This window comes from Stegostoma tigrinum, chromosome 1 (genome assembly GCF_030684315.1).
Source record: "Stegostoma tigrinum isolate sSteTig4 chromosome 1, sSteTig4.hap1, whole genome shotgun sequence".
NCBI lineage: Eukaryota > Metazoa > Chordata > Chondrichthyes > Orectolobiformes > Stegostomatidae > Stegostoma > Stegostoma tigrinum.
The window spans coordinates 191804239-191826878 of record NC_081354.1 but is presented as its reverse complement, the minus strand read 5'-3'; the positions used below and the strand labels follow the sequence as shown (position 1 = coordinate 191826878).

The following is a 22640-nucleotide window of genomic DNA, read 5'->3' as shown; positions in this document are numbered from 1 at the left end:
GCAGCATCTCAGGAGCAGCACAAAAGCTGACATTTCGGGCCTAGACCCTTCATCAGAGAGGGGTATGAGGTGAGGGTTCTGGAATAAATAGGGAGAGAGGGGGAGGCGGACCGAAGATGGAGAGAAAAGAAGATAGGTGGAGAGGAGCGTATAGGTGGGGAGGTAGGGAGGGGGTAGGTCAGTCCAGGGAAGACAGACAGGTCAAGGAGGTGGGATGAGGTTAGTAGGTAGGAAATGGAGGTGCGGCTTGGGGTGGGAGGAAGGGATGGGTGAGAGGAAGAACAGGTTAGGGAGGCAGAAAACCAGCCCAGCTCATCCCCTCCCCCCACTGCATCCCAAAACCAGCCCAGCCTGTCTCTGCCTTAGGGAGGTAGAAAGCCAACCCAGCTCATCCCCTCCCCCCACTGCATCCCAAAACCAGCCCAGCCTGTGTCTGCCTCCCTAACCTGTTCTTCCTCTCACCCATCCCTTCCTCCCACCCCAAGCCACACCTCTATCTACTAACCTCATCCCACCTCCTTGACCTGTCCGTCTTCCCTGGACTGACCTATCCCCTCCCTAACTCCCCACCTATACTCTCCTCTCCACCTATCTTCTTTTCTCTCCATCTTCGGTCCGCCTCCCCCTCTCTCCCTATTTATTCCAGAACCCTCACCCCATCCCCCTCTCTGATGAAGGGTCCAGGCCCGAAACGTCAGCTTTTGTGCTCCTGAGATGCTGCTTGGCCTGCTGTGTTTATCCAGCTTCACACTTTATTATCTTGGATTCTCCAGCATCTGCAGCTCCCATTATCTCTGACACCATCAGAGCAAGTGAAGCCTTTACCTCAGCAAAGTGACACATACCAGAAAGGACGTACAAAACGGCAAGATTCACTATGGTATCAGTGCAAATATCATTCCTGAACATTCCACCCAAATGATGCGTTAACAGAGACCCAACTCAAGGAACGGCACAGCTGGAAGTCAAATATTCTTGAATATGAACTGTTCGGGAAAACCATAAGATATAAGATATAGAAGCAGAATTAGGCCGTTCTACTCATTGACTCTGCTTGGCTACTCAATCGTAGCTGATATGTTTCTCAATCCATTCTCTTGCTTTCTCCCTGGAATCCTTGATTCCTTGACTAATCAAGAAGCTATCTATCTCTTGTCTTCAGTAGTGACTTGGCCTCCACAGTCCTCTGTGGTAATGAGTTCCATAGATTCACCACCTTCTGCCTGAAGAGATTCCTCATCTCAGCGAAGAGGCAGGTAAGGAGTGGTGAATGGTCTTGGAGTGTTCAAGGGCGGAGTGGGACTAAGGAACAAAAAGGGTGCGATTACATTGCTCAGTATCATTCACAAACCATAGAACTTGGGGCTCATTTAACTCAAATGGTTTGTGATATATAGTGACATCAACAGCATGGTTTCAATTCAAATTCCACCTGAGGTTACTGTTCAGGTCCCTCCTTCTCAACCTCTTCCCTCACCTGAGCCATGGTGACTGTCAGGCTAAAACCATTCAGTCATCATTCTTTAATGAAACAGCAGTCCTACAGTCTGGTGATTTTACCTTTTCATCGGGAGGATGTAGAGGAATCAATCAGCATGGAAATCACAGAGAAATGCCAACATTGTGGAGCAGTTATAATGCAGGACTTCAATTACCTAAATATAGACTAGGATGGTGGGACTGTAAGGGGCAGTGAGGGGCAAGTGTTCCTCGACTGTAATCAGGAGAGATTTGGACAGCAGTAGTTGTCCAGCCTAACAAGTATCCATTGCTGTGCTGACGTTCTGAAGGTCATTTGAGTTGGAACAAACTCTGTTTCTCCCTCCGCAGACGCTATCAGACTGTTCAGTTTCCGCAGCATTCTCTGTGTTTGTTTCAAATTTCCGGTATTTTACATCCAGGTGATAAAAGCTGATGTTTCATTTCCAGTTCAGGTAGAGTTCCTAAAAGCGGGCATGGAAGGATCAAATCCAGAATTCCCTGAATGTAACACAGAATCATGGAATTATTTCAGCACAGAATGAGGCCTTTCAGCTCATCATGTCTGATACTTGTTGCTGTCTAGTGCCAATCCCCTGCCTTTTTCCTACATTCCTGCACACCATTTCAATCCAAATAATCATCCAATTTCCATCTTGAATGTTTCAATTGAACCTGTGTCCAACAGTGTTTAACAAAACAGACGGAAACAAAGCTAAAGAAGAAAATTGTTTTTATGACAAGTGGCAGCGAAAAAAACATAATTGAATAGCAATGCTGAAGGTTCAGACAGGAGGTGACAATGAGAGAAGCAAAGGGGGGATAATGAGAAAAGACTGGCAGCAAAAACAAACAAGAATCCCAAAGTTTCCCAGACACATAGGAGCAGTGGTAATGTTTCCAGACTAGTCGTTTAGCTTAGTTGGCTGGAAAATTGATTTGAGATGCAGAGTGATGATGACAGGATAGGTTCAATTCCCATACCAGCTAAAATCACTACCAATCACTACCTGTCTTCTCAACATCACCCCTTGTCTGAGGCATGGTGACCCTCTGGTTAAACCACCACCAGGCATCCTTCTGTAATGAAATTATGGCAACATTCCCTCTACAGGTAATCTAGAACTCCAGGAGGTAAAGGTCCTGATCAAATTTCTGTGAGATCACACCATGAGAAAATCTGGAATAAAAAACTCATCTGATGGTGACCATGAAATTATTGTGGATTGCTGTAAAAACGAACCTAGCTCACTAATGCCCTTCAGGGAAGGAAGATCTGCCACCCTCACCTGTTCTACACGTGACTCCAGAGCCACAGCAATGTGGATGACTCTTAACTTAACCTCTGGGCCATACAGCAGTTGAATATGTGAAAAGATGGTCCCTGGCATGACCTCAATTCAGGAAACAAGGCTGTCGAAGCAGTCTGAGGAGAGATGAGAAACAATAATGGCAAGAGGCCACTTGTACGATCTATGCACAGCCCCCTAACAGTATGTACAATGTAGGACAGGGTATCAACGAATAACAACTTGTCAAAAGATGCAGCAATCATCATGGGGATTTTAAATGACATATAGACTGGAAAAAATCAGGTGGTAAAAAATAGTCTGGAGGAGGAATTCACTGAATATTTGCAGGACAGTTTCTTAGACCACAATTTGATGGCATCAGCTCAGGAGCAGGCTGCACCAAACCTGTTTTTGACCAATTAGATAGGATTAATTACTGTCTCATAGTGAAAGATTCCTTGGGTGACTGAACATTGAAATTAAATAAGGGCAATTATGCAAGTTTGAAAGAAGCTAATAAAAGTGAGCTTGCAATTTAGGTTAAGGAATAGTTCAACAGAGATGCATTATAAACATTTAAGGGGGTTTTCTAGAAAGTGCAGCAAAGATGGATTTGAGCAAGTAACAAAAATTCAAATGGAAAGACCTTCTATCCGTGGTTAACTAATCAAAAGTCAAATATACTGTCTATCTCAAAGAAAAGACAGATAATTAGAATATAGACAACACAGCTCCAGCTCCACATTGTGTTATCCAAGTGATTCAAGAACAGTTTCTTCCCTGCTGTTATCAGACTTACAAACGGACGTCTCATTTATTAGAGTTGATCTTTTTCTGCACTTTCCCTGTAGCTGTACCACCTTATTCTACATTCTGTTCTATTACACTGACATACTTATGTAAGATATGATTTGTCTGGTTTGCACGCAATACATTATTTTTCTCTATATCTTTGTAAATGTGACAATAATAAATCAAATCTAAAAGCCTCCTTATGGCGAATACACTCCAAATTCTGCAAGAAGGTGGCAGGTCAGAAAATTGCATAGAATATAAAAATAAAAAAAGAATGTTAAAAGATTAGTAAGGCAGAAAAATTAGAATATGAGAGGAAGTTAGCCAAAAATGTGAAAATGAATCAGAAAAGTTCCTTCAGATATTTTAAAAAAGAGTAAAACAAAATAAGTGTTAGTCTATCGAAAGTCTATAGTTGCACTTTGGGAGATTAAATGTTATAGAAATGTATAGTTAATGGCAGGACTATGAACAGCATTGATGTACAGAAGGATCTTAGAGTTCAAGTCCATAGCTCCTTGACAGTAGCCACGCAAATGGACAGGTTGGTAAAGAAGGCATATGACATGCTTGCCTTCATTGGTCAGGGAATTGAGTGCAAGAGTCAGGATGTCATTTTGCAGCTTTATAAGACTTTGGTTAGACTGCACTTAGAAAATTGTGTTCAGTTCTTTTCGTCATATTACAGGAAGGATGTGGGAGCTTTGGAAAGGATGCAGAAGAGGTTTGCAGCAGCATCCACAGTTCTTTGGTTTTTCTTTACCAGGATGCTGCCTGGATTAGAGGTTATGAGCTTTACGGAGAAAGTAGGAAAACTCGGGTTGTTTTCTCTGGAGTGGCGCAGGATGAGGGCGGACCTGATAGAAGTTTATGAAATTATGAGATGCACAGATAGGGTTGGCAGAATATTTTCTCCAAAGTTGAAATGTCTAATATTAGAGGGTATGCATTTAAGGCAAGATGGGGAAAGTTTAAAGGAGATGTGACAGCCATTTTGTTTTAACGCAGAGAGTGATCGATGTCTCAGCTGTACGAACGGAGATGGTGGTGGAGGCAGACAAGATAGGGGCATTGAAGGAGCTTTTTAGATAAGCACATGAATAAAGGAAGAATGGTGGGATATGGACAGAGACCATGAAAAAGGAATTATTTTAACGTGGCATCATGTTCAGCACAACATCATAGGCCGAAACCCAGTTCCTGTGTTACACTGTTCTATGCTCTATGTAAAATGAGGCTGTGGAATGAGTCGTGGAGGATAAAGAGATGGCAGAAAAAATGAACAGATATTTTGTATCGGTCTTCACTGGCGAGGATACATCCAGGAAATAGGTGTAAATCAAGAAATGATAGGGAGGGAGGAGTTAACAAATTACAATTTCCAGGAAAGTAGCACTGAGTAAATTGTTGGAACTGTGAGGTGAAATGGTTGTTGACATCTTGGTTTTAATTTTCCAAAACTCATTAGATTCTGTGAAGGTTCCCTCAGATTAGTATATAACTAATATATCTCTTTTTCAAGAAGGGAGGTGAAATCACTGCACAGGGGCCAGAACACTGTTACCAAGTCATCCTTTATTTACATGTGCTGAGTATGTGGGCTCTGACCAGCCAGTTCAAAGGCAGTCCCTCGAATCAGGAGAATCTCTGAATCTCCTGTTTATATCTGTCAGCTAGGGCTCCCTGGTTGGCCCAGGGTAACAGCCCCAATCAGGGATATCACAGCTAAAGAGATCCACCTGGCCCTTGTTCCAATCACGACATCCCTCCCCTTCTATATCCAAGGTTGTAGGCCTGTTCTTTTCCTTTTGGCTTCTCCTAGGATGTTTTCACTGCAGGTTTGGTTCCTCCGAGACTGACTTAGACATGGGCTACAGTCCATCTCTTGCACTCAGAGCATCTCAGGAAAGTTTCTTGCTCTTCTTTAGGCAGTAACAGTATTGAGGGTGAATCCGTCTCGGACTCTGAGGTTTTATCAACACTAGATGGAGGGGGAGACACCTGGAGTAGTTATTGTAAAATATTCTGCATCATCTTCTATAAAAAAGAACAGGCTGATGATACCTCAAGTGGCAGTCTCATGCATTGGTACAAATCCTCATGACTATTAACTGTAGCACACTTCTGGCACACCTCATATAGTCCCAATATGCAGGTAGGCATGGCTTGTATCCAGCTTTGTAACGGACAGCCTATCCCAGCCAGTTTTGCATATAACTCCTCGATGCTAGGGACTGGGTATTTATCCAGCTGTGAGAAGTGGTTTATCATTTGCTTAAAATGCCCACAAATGCGAACTGAGCCATTAGTGGTTCGATGACTCCATCACTTTTCAGCCTCCTGATTTCTGAACCTATTTTTGCCCGTAGGGTAAGTGGTACTGGGCAGACAATTTAAAAATTGCAGAATTGTGTCCAGTTCAACATGTAAATTGTCTTTGGCTCCTTTAATAGTCCGCAGGCCTTCCTGAAAAACTTCTGAGCATTTAATTTGAAATTCACTCAGGCAGCCATTTTAAAATTGAAAACTGTTGAGCCAATCAAGTTGAATTTTACTCAACCAATTCCATGCTATCAAGCTTTGGTTCCAACCTTTTACAACAATCTGTGGCAACTGCGCCAACTGCATGTCACAGGAGATAATGGGAACTGCAGATGCTGGAGAATCTGGGATAACAAAGTGTGGGACTGGATGAACACAGCAGGCCAAGCAGCATCTTAGGCGCACAAAAGCTGACTTTTCGGGCTTGGACCCTTCATCAGAAAAGGGGGATGGGGAGAGGGTTCTGAAATAAAGAGGGAGAGGGGGGAGGTGAATCGAAGATGGGTAGAGGAGAAGATTAGTGGAGAGCAGACAAACAAGTTAAAGGGGCGGGGATGGAGCCTGTAGAGGTGAGAATAAGTGGGAAGGTAGGGAGGAAATAGGTCAGTCCAGGGAAGATAGGCAGGTCGAGGGGGCGGGATGAGTTTAGTAGGTTAGGAATGGAGGTGTGGCTTGAGATGGGAGGAGGGGATAGGTGAGAGGAAGAACAGGTTCGGGAAGCAGGGATGAGCTGGGCTGGTTTTCGGATGCAGTGGGGGGAGGGGAGATTTTAAAGCTTGTGAAATCCATAGTGATACCATTGGGCTGCAGGGTTCCCAAGCGGAATATGAGTTGCGGTTCCTGCAACCTTCGGGTGGCATCGTTGTGGCATTGCAGGAGGTCCAGGATAGACATGCTGTCCAAGGAATGCGAGGCGGAGCTGAAATGGTTTGTGACTGGGAGGTGCAATTATTTATTGCAGACCGAACGGAGGTGTTCTGCAAAGCAGTCCCCAAGCCTCCGCTTGGTTTCTGCAATGTAGAGAATGCCACAACAGGTACAGCGGATTCAGTATAACACATTGTGCAGGTGAACATCTGCTTGATGTGGAAAGTCATCTTGGGGCCTGGGATATGGGTGAGGAAGGATGTGTGGGGGCAAGTGTAGCACTTCCTGGTTGGTAGGATGGTATGAGAGGACAAGGGGGATTCTCTTTTGGCAGTTATTGCGGGAAGGGGGTGTGAGGGATGAGTTGCGGGAAATGCGGGAGACATGGCCAAGGGCGTTCTTGACCACTGCAAGGGGGAAGTTGCGGTCCTTGAAGAATGAGGACATCTGGGATGTGCGGGAGTGGAATGCCTCATCCTGGAAGCAGATACAGCAGAGGTGAAGCAATTGGGAATAGGGAATGGAATTTTAGCAGGAAAGTGAGTGGGAGGAGGTGTATTCCAGGTATCTATGGGAGTTAGTGGGCTTGAAAGTGATATCGGTTACTAGTTGGTTGCCTGAGATGGAGACAGAGAGGTCCAGGAAAGTGAGCGATGTGTTGGAGATGGTCTAGGTGAACTTGAGGCTGGGGGGGGGAAGGTGCTGGTGAAGTTGTTGGATGTTCGAGCTCCTCTTGGGAGCACATGATGGCGCCGATATAGTCATCAGTTTAACGGAGGAAGAGATGGGGTTGAGGGTCAGTGGAGGTACGGAAGAGGGATTGTTCCACGTTACCTACAAAGAGGCAGGCATAGCTTAAGCCCATGTGGGTACCTATGGCCACCCCATTTGTCTGTAGGAAGTGGGAGGAATCGAAACAGAAGTTGTCGAGGGTGAGGATGAGTTTGGCGAGGCAGATGAGGGTGTTGGTGGAGCGGGACTGTTCGGGTTTCTGGGACAGGAAGAAACGGAAGACCTTTAGGCCATCTGCATGGGGAATGCAGGTATATAGGGACTGGACGTCCACGGTGAAAATGAGGTGTTGGGGACCAGGGAATTGGAGGTTCTGGAGGAGGTGGAGGGTGTGGGTGGTGTCACGGATGTAGGTGGGGAGTTCCTGGACGAAGGGGGGGAAAATGGAGTCCAGATATGTGGAGATGAATTCGATGGGGCAGGAGCAGGCGGAGACAATAGGTCGACCAGAGCAGGCGGGTTTGTGGATTTTGGGAAGGAGATAGAAGCGGGTGGTGCGGGGTTGGGGAATGATGAGGTTGGAGGCTGTGGGTGGGAGGTCACCTGAGGTGATGAGGTTGTGGGTGGTTTGGGAGACGATGGTTTGGTGCTCGGGGGTGTGGTCATGATCCAGGGGGCGGTAGGAAGAGGTGTGGGAGAGTTGGCGTCTGGCCTCAGTGATGTAGAGGTCAGTGTGCCATACTACATCAGCGCCTCCCTTGATGGTGAAGTTGGGATTGGAGTGGAGGGAGGGAAGACTGCACGTTCTGCAGGGGACAGGGTGAAGTGGGTGAGAGGGGTGGAGAGGTTGAGGCGATTGATATCTCAATGACGGTTGGAGATGAAGAGGTCTAGGAAGGGTAGGAAGCCTGGGGTGGTGTCCAGGAGCAGGACTTGCGTTGCAGGCAGGTGAAGGGAGATGGAACTGAACTCATCTTTAATCTCTAAATTCCCAAGTGTAAAGTCTAACCGAGGTCTTGCATAAATGTAAGAGTTGGAGATCCCTTAGTGCTATGCAATGAGCCAGACTTTATAAAAGAACGTAAAGTAAGGGAACACTTGGGAGGCAGCGATCATAATATGGTAGAGTTCAGTCTGCAATTTGAAAGAGTGAAGGCAAAATGGGATGTAATGGTGTTACAGTTAAATAAAGGTAATTACAGGGGCATGAGAGAGGAATTGACGAAAATCGACTGGAAGCAAAGCCTAGTGGGGAAGACAGTAGAGCAACAATGGCAGGAGTTTCTGGGTGTAATTGAGGACACAGTACAGAGGTTCATCCCAAAGAAAAGAAAGATTATCCGGGGTGGGATTAGACAGCCATGGCTCACAAAGGAAGTCAGGAAATATATCAAAGAAAAAGAGACAGCTGATAAACTGGCCAAGAGCACTGGGAAATCAGAAGATTGGGAAGGCTACAAAAACAAATAGAGGATAACAAAGAGAGCAATAAGGAAGGAGAAGATCAAATATGAAGGTAGGCTAGCTCGTAATATTAGAAATGATAGTAAAAGCTTCTTTCAATACATAAGAAACAAACGAGAGGCAAAGGTAGATATTGGGACGCTCCAAATTGATGCTGGAAGGCTAGAGATGGGAGATAAGGAAATAGCTGAAGAACTTAATAAGTACTTTGCGTCAGTCTTCATAGTGGAAGACATGAGTAGTATGCCAACAATTAGGGAGAGCCAGGGGGCAGAGTCGAGTACGGTAGGCATTACAGAAGAGAAAGTGCTAGAAAAGCTAAAAAGTCTAAAAATTGATAAACCTCCTGGCCCTGATGGGCTACATCCTAGAGTTCTGAGGGAGGCAGCTGAGGAAATAGCGGAGGCTTTAGTCATGATCTTTCAAAAGTCACTGGAGTCAGGGAAAGTCCCAGATGATTGGAAAATTGCTGTTGTAACTCCCTTGTTTAAGAAAGGATTAAGGCAAAAGATGGAAAATTATCGGCCGATTAGCCTAACCTCGGTAGTTGGTAAAATTCTAGAATCCATTGTCAAGGATGAGACTTCTAAATTCCTGGAAGTGCAGGGTCAGATTAAAACAAGTCAGCATGGTTTTAGTAAGGGGAGGTTGTGCCTGACAAACCTGTTAGAATTCTTTGAAGAGGTAACAAGTATGTTAGACCAGGGAAACACAGTAGATGTTATCTATCTAGACTGCCAAAAGGCCTTTGATACGGTGCCTCATGGGAGGCTGCTGAGCAAGGTGAGGGCCCATGGTGTTCGAGGTGAGCTACTGGCTTGGATTGAGGATTGGCTGTCTGACAGAAGTCAGAGAGTTGGGATAAAAGTCTCTTTTTCGGAATGGCAACCGGTGACAAGTGGTGTCCCACAGGGTTCAGTGTTGGTGCCACAATTGTTCACTTTATATATTAATGATCTGGATGAAGGGACTGGGGGCATTCTGGCGAAGTTTGCCGATGATACGAAGATAGGTGGACAGGCAGGTAGTACTGAGGAGGTGGGGTAGCTGCAGAAAGATTGAGACAGTTTAGGAGAGTGGTCCAGGAAATGGCTGATGAAATTCAATGTGAGTAAATGTGAGGTTTTGCACTTTGGAAAACAGAATACAGGCATGGACTATTTTCTAAACGGTGAGAAAATTCATAAAGCAGAAGTGCAAAGGGATCTGGGAGTGTTGGTCCAGGATTCTCTAAAGGTTAACTTGCAGGTAAAGTCCGTGATTAAGAAAGCGAATGTAATGTTGTCGTTTATCTCAAGAGGGTTGGAATATAAAAGCAGCGATGTGCTTCTGAGGCTTTATAAGGCTCTAGTTAGGCCCCATTTAGAATACTGTATCCAATTTTGGGCCCCACACCTCAGGAAGGACATACTAGCCCTGGAGCGTGTCCAGTGCAGATTCACACGGATGATCCCTGGAGTGGCAGGTTTAGTGTATGATGAACGGCTAAGGATCCTGGGATTGTATTCATTAGAGTTTAGAAGGTTGAGGGGAGATCTAATAGAAACTTACAAGATAATGTATGGTTTAGAAGGGGTGGACGCTGGGAAGTTGTTTCCGTTAGGCGGGGAGACTAAGACCCGTGTGCACAGTCTTAAAATTAGAGGGGGTAAATTTAAAACTGAAATGAGGAGACATTTCTTCAGCCAGAAAGTGGTGGGCTTGTGGAATTCATTGCCACAGAGTGCAGCGGAGGCCGGGACGTTGGATGCCTTCAAGGCAGAGCTCGACAAATTCTTGATCTCAAAAGGAATCAAGGGCTACAGGGAGAGTGCAGGAATGTGGTGTTGAAATGCCAATCAGCCGTGATTTAAATGGCGGAGTGGACTTGATGGGCCAAATGGCCTTACTTCCACTCCTATGTCTTATGGTCTTACGGTCTTATCAGAGTGAATTTAGTTAAAGTCTGGTTCTGCGATCACTGATATAGTTATGACGGTATCAATCTCTGTTAGAACCGGGTGACCATTTAACCAGGCATTTATTTTGATTGTGAGATAACAAGTTGTAGAGCTGGATGAACGCAGCAGGCCAAGCAGCATCAGCGGACCAGGAAAGATGACATTTTGGACATAGACCTTTCTTCCTCTTCAGCTTTCCTGCACCTCTGATACTGCTTGGCTGGCTGTTTTCATCCAGCTCTACACTTGTTATCTCAGATTCTCCAGCATCTGCAGTTCCTGCTATCTCTGAAACAATTTATTTTGATTGTTTCTGATTTGAATGTTGCTAACAATTTAACTGTTCTTCGTAGGATCCACAACCTGAACACACAGTTCTACTCAGTTAACAAAGTGTGAAGCTGGATGAACACAGCAGGCCAAGCAGCATCTCAGGAGCACAAAAGCTGACGTTTCGGGCCTAGACCCTTCATCAGAGAGGGGGATGGGGAGAGGGTTCTGGAATAAATAGGGAGAGAGGGGGAGGCGGAGAGAAGATGGAGAGAAAAGAAGATAGGCGGAGAGGAGAGTATTGCAAGAGAGTTGCAGTGGGAGAGAGATTCCCTGAGGTTGGTCCAGAGGGAGGAGGGTAACTTCTTCAGGTTAGGCATCCCTGGAAGAGGTCGTTTGGACACTAAAAACTGTAAGTACAACAAACTCACTGGTCCCTGCCACCTAAAACAAGATTCCTCCACCTCCCAAATCCCCAGCCGTACCCTGCACCTCCCCCACAATGTACCCACCGCCATTGGGCATGAGGCCACTGCCAGAGAACCCACATATGACGTCACATCTGTAACCGTCGGGTACACCACTTCAGGGACAGCAAAATGCTACCGCTGCAGCAGCCAACGCCTCCACTTCCGCCAACAACACCACGGACATTACTGTCACCACCAATGCTACCGCCTGCCCGGCTCTGCCCACCACTGACACCGCTTCACCCATCACAGGCGGGGTCGCAACTCCATCCATCTACGACAGAACTCCACCCAACGCTGACACTGATGCAACACCGCCCACCGCCGACGTTGACGCGACTCCGCCCACTACTGACTTCAACCAAACTCCAGCAACCGCTGATGCCAATGAAACCCCGCTTATAGCCAATGCCGGCGCAACTCTGCCCACCACCACCGATGAAACCCTGCCCACAGCCGACACCAACGTAACTCCACCCACACCCGGCGCCGATATTGCTCCATCCACAGCCTCCACAGCAACCAGCTCCAGAGGAGACAGCCACACTGAGCCCTGCCAAATCTGCACCATCCCCCAGACTTCACCCTGACTGAGGACGAACGGTCAGTCCTCAGTAAGGGGCTCACCTTTGTCCCCCTCCACCCACACTTCAACGAATACCGGCCACATTTGGACATCGAGCAATTTTTCCGCTGCCTCTGCCTCCATGCTTGCTTCTCTAACTGTGAGCCTAACCCACCCCCCACTGACCCCTTCTCCCGCCTCCAACACACCCCCTCCTTCTGGACACCACCCCAAGGCCTCCTACCCTCCCTCGGCCTCTTTATCTCCAACTGCCATTGAGACATCAATCACCTCAACCTCTCCCCCACCTCACCCACTCCAAACTCTCCCCCGCAGAACGTGCAGCCCTCCGCTCCCTCCGCTCCAATCCTAACCTCACCATCAAACCCGCAGACAAGGGACATGCAGTTGTAGTATGGCGCACTGACCTCTACATCGCTGAGGGCAGACACCATCTCTCCGATACCTCCTGCTACTGCTCCCTGGAACAGGACCCCACCCCCAAGCACCAAACCATCATCTACCAAACCATCCACAACCTCATCACCTCAGGTAACCTCCCACCCACAGCCTCCAACCTCATCGTTCCCCAACCCCGCACCGCCCACTTCTATCTCCTTCCCAAAATCCACAAACCTAACTGCCCTGTTTGACCCACTGTCTCCGCCTGCTCCTGCCCCACCAAAGTCATCTCCACCGATGTTTTCTGATGAAGGGTCTAGGCACGAAACGTAAGCTTTTGTGCTCCTAAGATGCTGCTTGGCCTGCTGTGTTCATCCAGCTCCACACTTTGTTATCTCGGATTCTCCAGCATCTGCAGTACCCATTTTCTCTCTCTCCACCTATGTGGACTCCATCTTCTCCCCCTTGGTCCAGGAACTTCCTACCTATGTCCGTGACACCACCCATGCCCTCCACTTCCTCCAGAACTTCCAATTCCCCGGTCCACAACAACTCATTTTCACAATGGACATCCAGTCCCTGTGCACCTGCATTCTCCATGCACACGGCCTAAAGTCCCTCCGCTTCTTCCTGTCCCGCGGGCTCGACCAGTCCCCCTCCACCAACACCCTCATCCGCCTAGCCGAACACGTCCTCAGACTCAACAACTTTTCTTTCGATTCCTCCCACTTCCTACAGACAAAGGGGGTGGCCATGGGTACCCGCATGGGCCCACGCTATGCCTGCCTCTTTGTAGGTTACGTGGAACAATCTCTCTTCCGCACCTACACTGGCCCTAAACCTCAGCTCTTCCTCTGTTACATTGATGACTGTATTGGCGCCGCTTCGTGCTACCACAAGGAGCTTGAACAGTTCATCTACTTCACCAACACCTTCCACCCCAACCTCAAGTTCACCTGGACCATCTTCAACACATCCCTCACCTTCCTGGACCTCTCTGTCTCCAACTCAGGCAACCACCTAGAAACCGATATCCATTTCAAGCCCACTGACTCCCACAGCTACCTGAAATACACTTCCTCCCACCCACCTTCCAGCAAGGCTTCCATTGCCTATTCCCAATTCCTTTGCCTTCGCTGTATCTGCTCCCAGGATGAGGCATTCCACTCCTGTACATCTCGGAAATCCTCATTTTGCAAGGACCGCAACTTACCCCCCACATTGGTCGAGAACGCCCTCGACCATGGCTCCGGCATTTCCCGCAACCCATTTCTCACACCCCATCCCCGCAATAACCGCCAAAACAGAATCCCTCTCATCCTCACATACCACCCCACCAACCTCCGGATACAACGTATCTTCCTCTGGCGCTTCCGCCATCTGCAATCCGACCTCACCACCAAAGACACTTTTCCCTCCCCATCCTTGCCTGCTTTCTGGAAGGACCACTCTCTCCAGGACTCCCTTGTCCGCTCCACACTCCCCTCCAACCCCACATACCTGGCACTATCCCCTGCAACCACAGGAAGCGCTAAACCTGCCCCCATGTCTCCTCTCTCATCCCCATCCCAGGCCCCAAGATGACTTTCCACATCAAGCAGATGTCCAACTGCACATCTGCCAATGTGGTATACTGCATCCGCTGTACCCGCTGCGGCCCCCTGTACACTGGGGAAACCAAGCGGAGGCTTGGGAACCGCTTTGCAGAACACCTATGCTCGGTTTGCAATAAACGACTGTACCTCCCAGTCGTGAACCATTCCAACACTCCCTCCCATTCCTTAAATGACATTTCCATCCTGGGCCTCTTGCAGTGCCACAACGATGCCACCCGAAGGTTGCAGGAACAGCAACTCATATTCCGTTTGGGAACCCTGCAGCCCAATGGCATCAATGTGGATTTCACAAGCTTCAAAATGTCCCCTCCCCTCACTGCATCCTAACATCAGCCCAGCTCATCCCTGCCTCCCTAACCTGTACTTCCTCTCACCTATCCCCTCCTCCTACCTGAAGCCGCACTTCCCTTTCCTATCTACTAGTCTCATCCTGCCCCCTTGACCTGACCATCCTCTCCGACTGACCTATCCCCTCCTTACCTCCCCACCTACTCTCACCTCTCCTGGCTCCATCCCTGCCCCTTTAACTTATCTGTGTCCTCTCCACCTATCTTCTCCTCTATCCATCTTCGATCCGCCTCCCCTTCTCTCCCTATTTATTTCAGAATCGTCTCCCCCTCCCCCTTTTCTCATGAAAGGTCTCGGCCTGAAATGTCAGTTTTTGTGCTCCTAAGATGCTGCTTGGCCTGCTGTGTTCAACTAGCACCACACTTTGTTATCTGGAAGGCATAGTGGACTGCATTTCACTCTGAACACTCTGTGAAAGGAACAGACCAATCCATCAGTCCTCTGCCATCAGACAATTGGAACAGCTTTTCTTCGTCTCCCTGATTTAGGCATGTCATAATGTTTGTCCTCCTTAATTAAATTTTCCCCTCAATTTTGTTTCCTCCGAGGACTACAACCTAGAGTTTCCAAAGTTCCCTGTCACCAAATACCCTGATGATTGGGAGCATCCTGGTCAATCATGTTCGCACCTTCTCAAGGACCTGAACATCTTCTCTGCAGTGTTGTGCCGCAGAAATAGACTTCATGACTGAATTGTAGACAGAATTCCAGAAAGGTTCAGCTTTGTATAAACTGAACAACAGATGGGACAGATGAATAAAAACAGATAATTCCTAGTCACTGACTGTCTCGAACGAGAGGTAAAAGGGAAACAATTTAATGGAAGAGCTTTATGTTGGGAAATTGCATCACAGAAAAAGCAGCAAAGCCGTGGATTCATTTCCAGAGTGTGTGTTTAAAACACAAACTCCATTAAGATCGACTTTTTGGCGGGAGCTGGGACATGCTGAGTAAATAAATCTTCCATGAGCTTTTAGAGCTGAAGGATGTGCCTGAAGGTTGTAATTTCAATCAGACTCCTTTCTTTTTGTCAGTCACTTAGTTACAGCGCTCATTACTCACCCTCTGAGAGCGCTGGAGATGATCAGTCAAGGTTAACTCAGGGGATGGAGCTCTGACTCCACAGATACTTGGTACTGGCCGGAGATCTTCAGGTCTGTATAACAAATGGCGACCATTTGCGTCCCCAACAACAGGTTCAATGACATAAGTTCGATTACTGAACACAATTAGAGCACTGCATAAAAGACAGGGAGACATATAGAGGGAAAACATTGCTTGTAACATTCACCCTGCTGAATAAGCTCATCCCAGTACAGTTACACATGAGTGACCCTCTCCCTGCTGAATAATCACATCCCAGTACATTTACACAGTGAGTGATCATTACCCTGCTGAATTAACACGTTCAAGTACAGATACACAGTAGGTGATCCGGTCAAGGTAACACCTTACAGATTGAAGCATTCATTGCTTAAATCCGGATTTCACTAGATTGTGTAAAAACCCGAGAAGGAATTGTCAGTTTCTTTACCTGAGTCCTGAGCAGGTGCTTGCAGAGACCTGGGATCCAGGGAATGTTCTTACAAATCCCACGTAGTAACAGCGATACTAGAGGAACATAGTTACAACTCAGTATGAAGCCTGACACTGACAATATCACAAGAGATCACGGGATAAAAAAAGCTCAGTGCTGGATGAAGTTAGCAGGCCAAGCAGCATCTTAGGAGCAGAAAAGCTGATGTTTCGGGCCTCAACCCTTCATCAGAAATGGGGGAGGAAGAGAGAGTTCTGAAATAAACAGAGAGAGAGGGGGACGTGGATCAAAGATGGACAGAGGAGAAGATAGGTGGAGAGGAGACAGATAAGTTAAAGAGGCGGGGATGGAGCCGGTAGAGGTGAGTGTAGGTGGGGAAATAGGGAGGTGTTAGGTCTGTCCGGGGAGGACCGACAGATCGAGGGGGTAGGATGAGTTTGGTAGGAAGGAAATGAGGGTGCGGTTTGAGGTGGGAGGAGAGGATAGGTGAGAGGAAGAACAGGTTAGGGAAGCAGGGACAAGCTGGTCTGGTTCTGGGATGCACTGGGGGGAGGGAAGATTTTGAAGCTTGTGAAATCCACATTGATATCATTGCGCTGCAGGGTTCCCAAGCGGAATATGAGTTGCTGTTCCTGCAACCTTCGGGTGGCATCGTTGTGGCACTGCAGGAGGTCCAGGAGGAAAACTCATGACTTAGAATGGTGACGAAACATCTGAAAACTAACCTTCCAGCTCAGCGAGCAAACTCACATCCAGAAACTCAACCTGAGCTACAAATCTTCTCAAAACTGGCTAGGAAACGTCGTCTCAGGAATGGGAGGGGGATTAGAAATGGTTCGCGACTGGGAGGTGCAATTGTTTATTGCAGACCGAGCGTAGGGTTCTACAAAGCGGTCCCCAAGCCTCCGCCTGGTTTCCCCAATGTACAGGAGGCCACAATGGGTACAGTGGATGCAGTATATCACATTGATAGATGTGCAGGTGAACATCTGCTTGATGTGGAAAGTCTTCTTGTGGCCTGGGATGGGGGTGAGGGAGGATGTATGGGGGCAGGTGTAGCACTTCCTGCGGTTGCAGGGGAAAGTGCCGGGTATGGCGGGGCTGGAGGGGAATGTGGAGCGGACATGGGAGTCACGGAGGGACTGGTTCCTACGAAAAGCAGACAAGGATGATCAGAGGATTAGATCGGGTGGACAGTGAGAGTCTTTTTCCGAGGATGATGACGTCAGCTTGTACGAGGGGCATAGCTAAAAATTGAGGGGCGATAGATTTAAGACAGATGTCAGAGGCAGGTTCTTTACTGAGAGAGTGGTAAGGGCATGGAACGCCCTGCCTGCCAATGTAGTTAACTCAGCCACATTACAGGAAACAGTCCTTGGATAAGCATATGGATGATGATGGTATAGTGTAGGGGGATAGGCTTAGATTAGGTCACAGGTCGGCGCAACGTCGAGGGCCGAAGGGCCTGTTCTGCACTGTACTATTCTATGCTCTATGTTCTAAGGATGGGGAGGGAAACATGTCTTCGGTGGTGGGGTCAGATTGCAGATGGCGGAAGTGTCAGAGGATGATGTGTTGGATCTGGAGATTGGTGGGGTGGTAAGTGAGGATGAGGGGGATTCTCTTTTGGTGGTTATTGCGGGGATGGGGTGTGATGGATGAGTTGCAGGAAATGAGGGAGACACAGTCGGGGACGTCCTCAACCACTGCAGGGGGGGAAGTTGCCATCCTTGAAAAACGAGGACATCTGAGATGTACGGGAGTGGACTGCATCATCCTGGGATCAGATGCAGTGGAGCGAAGTACTTGGGAATAGGGGATGGTCTTTTTGCAGGAAGGTGGGTAGGAGGTGGTGTATTCTAGGTAGCTATGGGAGTTGAAATGGATATCGGTTTCGAGGTGCTTGCCTGAGATGGAGTCAGAGAGAGCAAGGGAGGTGTTGGAGATGGTCCAGGTGAACATTAGGTTGGGGTGGAAGGTGTTGGTGATGTGGATGAACTGTTCGAGCTCCTCATGGGAGCACGAGCGGCCCCCATGCAGTCACTAATGAAAAGGTGGGGTTTAGGGCCAGTGTTGGTACGGAAGATGGATTCTTCCACGTAACCTACCAAGGAGCAGGCATAGCTTGGATCCATGCGGGTGCCCATGGTCACCCGCTTTGTGTGTTGAGATCGAAGATCAGCCAAGATTATACTGAATTGTCCAGCAGGCTTGAAGGACTGAATGGCCTACTCCAGCTCCTTGTTTCCAAGTCTCAATGCTCTAGGTTGCAATGCCCCTGTAGTTGAATAGCACACTGACACTCTGGGGTTTGGGTAACTTTGGAAGAACAGAAACTCACAAGAGATGCAGGACTAATCCTGAGACTTTCCAATCATTCCTGAAGTGATGTGTGTTTGGGGGGTGGTGGAAGGGTTGGGGGGGTAGTTGGGGGAAAGAATTGCAATGTGAAAATCTCTACCCAAGCATCACCTCTGGCAACGATTGAGTTCAGCCCTGTCTCTGTTTGAAGTGTTTACTCACCATTTCAGTATCTGTCTCTGTCACCAGACTCCCATTGGAATCGTAGTGTGACACCTGGAACCCTCGGGGTAAGAGGAATCTGTGGAACAAACAGAGTGAGAGTGAACATCAGAAGTGCTCCACACTGCTCTGTCCATCAAGGTTACACACTTTCTGACCCTGTGAGAATAAACCAAAGTAATTCTTATGAAATAGAATTGAAACTAACAGAAGCTTCCTCTAGAGATTCCTCTTCTAAGTTTTTCAACTAATTTCCTTGACTAAATGAAAAAAGAAATTGTCCATGAAGATCTGATTCATTAAGGCAGATTTAATATTAATATCAGTGCAGTGTGTGATGGTCAAATCACATTAATATTTTTGATTTGATTTTACTTATTATTGTCACATGTACTGAGGCACAGTGAGAAGTATATTTTGTGCGCTATCTGCACAAATCATACTTTACATATCCAGGCAATAGAGCACAATGCAGATTACAACTGCAGAGGAGGTGCAGAGAAAGATAAATTTCAGTACTCGAGAGGTCCAATCATAAGTCTGAAATCAGCAGGAAATAAGCTGTTTCTTTGATCTGTTGGAATGCTTTCAAACTTTTTTACTTTCTGCCCAATGGAAGAGGGTGGAAGAGAGTATAACAGAGATGGGAGGGGTCCTTGATTGTGTAGGCTGCCTTCCCGAGACGGTGGGATATGTAGACGAATTCAATGGAAATCAGTTCTGAGGAAGTGTCATTGAACCGGAAGTGTTAACTCTGATTTCTTTTCACCGATGCTAGTAGACCTGCTGAACTTCTCCAGCTACTTCTGAGATAACAATGTGTTGAGTTGTACATAGTAGGCCAAACAGCATTAGAGGACCAGGAAAGCTGATGTTTCAGGTCTGGACACTTCTTCAGAAAAAAACTCCAGCAACTTCTGTTTTTGTTTCTGATTTACAGCATCCACAGTTCTTTTGGTTCTCATTTAAGGGAAGGAAGGCTGCTTCTGTGATGACCTGGGAGATGTTCACAACTCTCTGCAATCTCTTGTGCTCTTAGGTGGAACAGTTGCCATACTAAACTGTGATGCAGCCAGATATTCTGCTTTCTACAGCATATATATCAAAATTGGTAAGGGTCATTGTGGCATGCCACATTTCTTTAGCCATCAGAGCAAGGAGAGGCAATGGTAACAAAGACACAGTGGATTGGTGATAGAGCTGTGTTAATAATGTAACACAGACACAGTGGATTGGTGATAGAGCTGTGTTAATAATGTAACATCGACTCTGGGGATTGGTGATAGAGTTGTGTTAATAATGTAACACAGACACAGTGGATTGGTGATAGAGCTGTGTTAATAATGTAACACAGACACAGTGGATTGGTGATAGAGCTGTGTTAATAATGTAACACAGACACAGTGGATTGGTGATAGAGCTGTGTTAATAATGTAACAGACACAGTGGATTGGTGATAGAGCTGTGTTAATAATGTAACACAGACACAGTGGATTGGTGATAGAGCTGTGTTAATAATGTAACAGACACAGTGGATTGGTGATAGAGCTGTGTTAATAATGTAACACGGACACAGTGGATTGGTAATAGAGCTGTGTTAATAATGTAACAGACACAGTGGGTTGGTGATAGAGCTGTGTTAATAATGTAACACAGACACAGTGGGTTGGTGATAGAGCTGTGTTAATAATGTAACACAGACACAGTGGATTGGTGATAGAGCTGTGTTAATAATGTAACACGGACACAGTGGATTGGTGATAGAGTTGTGTTAATAATGTAACACAGACGCAGCGGGTTGGTGATAGAGCTGTGTTAATAATGTAACACAGACACAGTGGGTTGGTGATAGAGCTGTGTTAATAATGTAACACGGACACAGTGGATTGGTGATAGAGCTGTGTTAATAATGTAACACGGACACAGTGGATTGGTGATAGAGTTGTGTTAATAATGTAACACAGACACAGTGGATTGGTGATAGAGTTGTGTTAATAATGTAACACAGACACAGCGGGTTGGTGATAGAGCTGTGTTAATACTATAACACAGACATAGTGGATGGGAGATAGAGCCATACTAATGTAACTTACTTATTGCTGTTGAGATCCAGCGTAAAGTTATTTCCTTCCAGCTCCACCAAGATGCTGAGGTTATTTGGATAGTTCATCTGTGTGGGACACAATGAATGGATTCTTACACAAACTAATTGATTCACTGAATCTGCTGTTTGTTGAAGACAAAAATTTTCAACAAACTGTTTTTTCAATATTATTCTGAATTGTCATGCCTTCCCTTTACTTGTTCCTTGTGTACTTATGTATGTGCATGTGCTGTGAATTCTCCCCCAGGGTGAACTAGAACACAGAACATTACAGCACAGTACAGGCCCTTCGGCCCTCAATGTTGTGCCGACCTGTCATACCGATCTCAAGCCCATCTAACCTGCACTACTCTTGAGCCTTTCCTTTAAACTCAACAGTTTATCGCAAGTCATTGACAAATTGGACTCCAGAAGTGGAAGGTTTTGTGCGGAGTCAGACTACAAACTATTTGAAAAGAGAAAAGAAATGAAAAGGAATATAAAACTCAAGAGCTAAATTCTCCTCTCTGTCTTGATTTTGATAATTTTAATCCAGCATTTTAGTTCAGCAACAACAACAATGAGGACAACCTAAAGCAGACTTCTGAAGTTGGATTCAAGCAAAAGTCAAAGAACAAAGAACAATGAAAATTATAGCACTGGAACAGGCCCTACGGCACTCCAAGCCTGCGCCGATCCAGGTCCTCCATCTAAACCTATCACCTAGTTTACAAGATCACAAGGTGCGGAGCTGGATGAACACAGCAGGCCAAGCAGCATCTTAGGAGCAGGAAAGCTGATGTTTTGGGCCTAGACCCTTCATCATCAGAAAGGCCTAGGCCTGAAATGTCAGCTTTTGTGCTCTTCTGATGCTGCTTGGCCTGCTGTGTTCATCCAGCTCCACACCTTGTGATCTCGGATTCCCCAGCATCTGTAGTTCCTATTATCTCTGATACCAATTTTCCAAGGATTGATATCCCCCTGCTCCCTGCACATTCAAGTCTATGGATACGTTTAGGGCTTGGATCAGTACCTGGAAGTTTGATGTTATTGATATGACTGAGACTTGGTTGAGGGAAGGGCATAATTGGCAACTAGTTGTCCCTGGATATCGATGCTTCAGGCGGGATAGAGAGGGAGGTAAAAGGGGTGGAGGAGTTGCAATACTGGTCAAAGACGATATCACAGCTGTACTGAAGGAGGGCCCCATGGAGGACTCAAGCAGTGAGGCAATATGGGTAGAACTCAGAAATAGGAAGGGTGCAGTAACAATGCTGGGGCTGTACTACAGGCCTCCCAACAGCGAGCGTGAGATAGAGGCACAAATATGTAAACAGATAATGGAAAGGTGTAGGAGAAACAGGGTGGTGGTTATGGGAGATTTTAACTTTCCCAACGTTGACTGGGATTCACTCAATGTTAGGGGTCAAGATGGAGCAGAATTTGTGAGGTGTGTCTGGGAGGGTTTTCTAGAGCAGTATGTATGTAGTCCAACTCGGGAAGGGGCCATACTGGAGTTGGTTTTCGGGAATGAACCCGGCCAGGTGATTGAAATTACAGTGGGGGACTACTTTGGAAATAGTGACCACAATTCAGTAAGTTTTACAATACTCATGGACAAGGATGGGAGTGGTCCTAAAGAAAGAGTTCTAAACTGGGGGAAGGCCAACATACCAAGATTCAGCAGGATCTGGGGACTGCAGATTGGGAGAAACCGTTTGAAGGTAAATTCACATTTGATATGTGGGAGGCTTTTAAGGAGAGGTTGATTAGCGTGGAGGAGAGACATGTTCCTGTGAAAATGAAGAATAGAAAAGGCACGATTAAGGAATCATGGATGACAGGTGAAATTGAGAGACGAGCTAAGAGAAAAAGGAAACATACATAAGGTCGAGGCGACTGAAGACGGACGAAGCTTTGGATGAATATGCGGAA

At 46.7% G+C, this 22640-nt stretch overlaps 1 protein-coding gene across 1 annotated transcript in view; it reads right to left on the bottom strand.

Moving 5' to 3' along the window:
- The window catches only part of LOC132209536 (disintegrin and metalloproteinase domain-containing protein 12-like), a 197082-nt gene that overhangs the window by 127119 nt on the left and 47323 nt on the right, over positions 1–22640 (bottom strand). The window contains exons 3-6 of the mRNA XM_059645219.1: positions 20716–20792; positions 18623–18701; positions 16097–16173; positions 15625–15799 (exon numbers count right to left, since the gene is read on the bottom strand). Coding sequence (XP_059501202.1) covers positions 15625–15799; positions 16097–16173; positions 18623–18701; positions 20716–20792 — 408 coding nt within the window. The remainder of the gene's footprint in view (positions 1–15624; positions 15800–16096; positions 16174–18622; positions 18702–20715; positions 20793–22640) is intronic.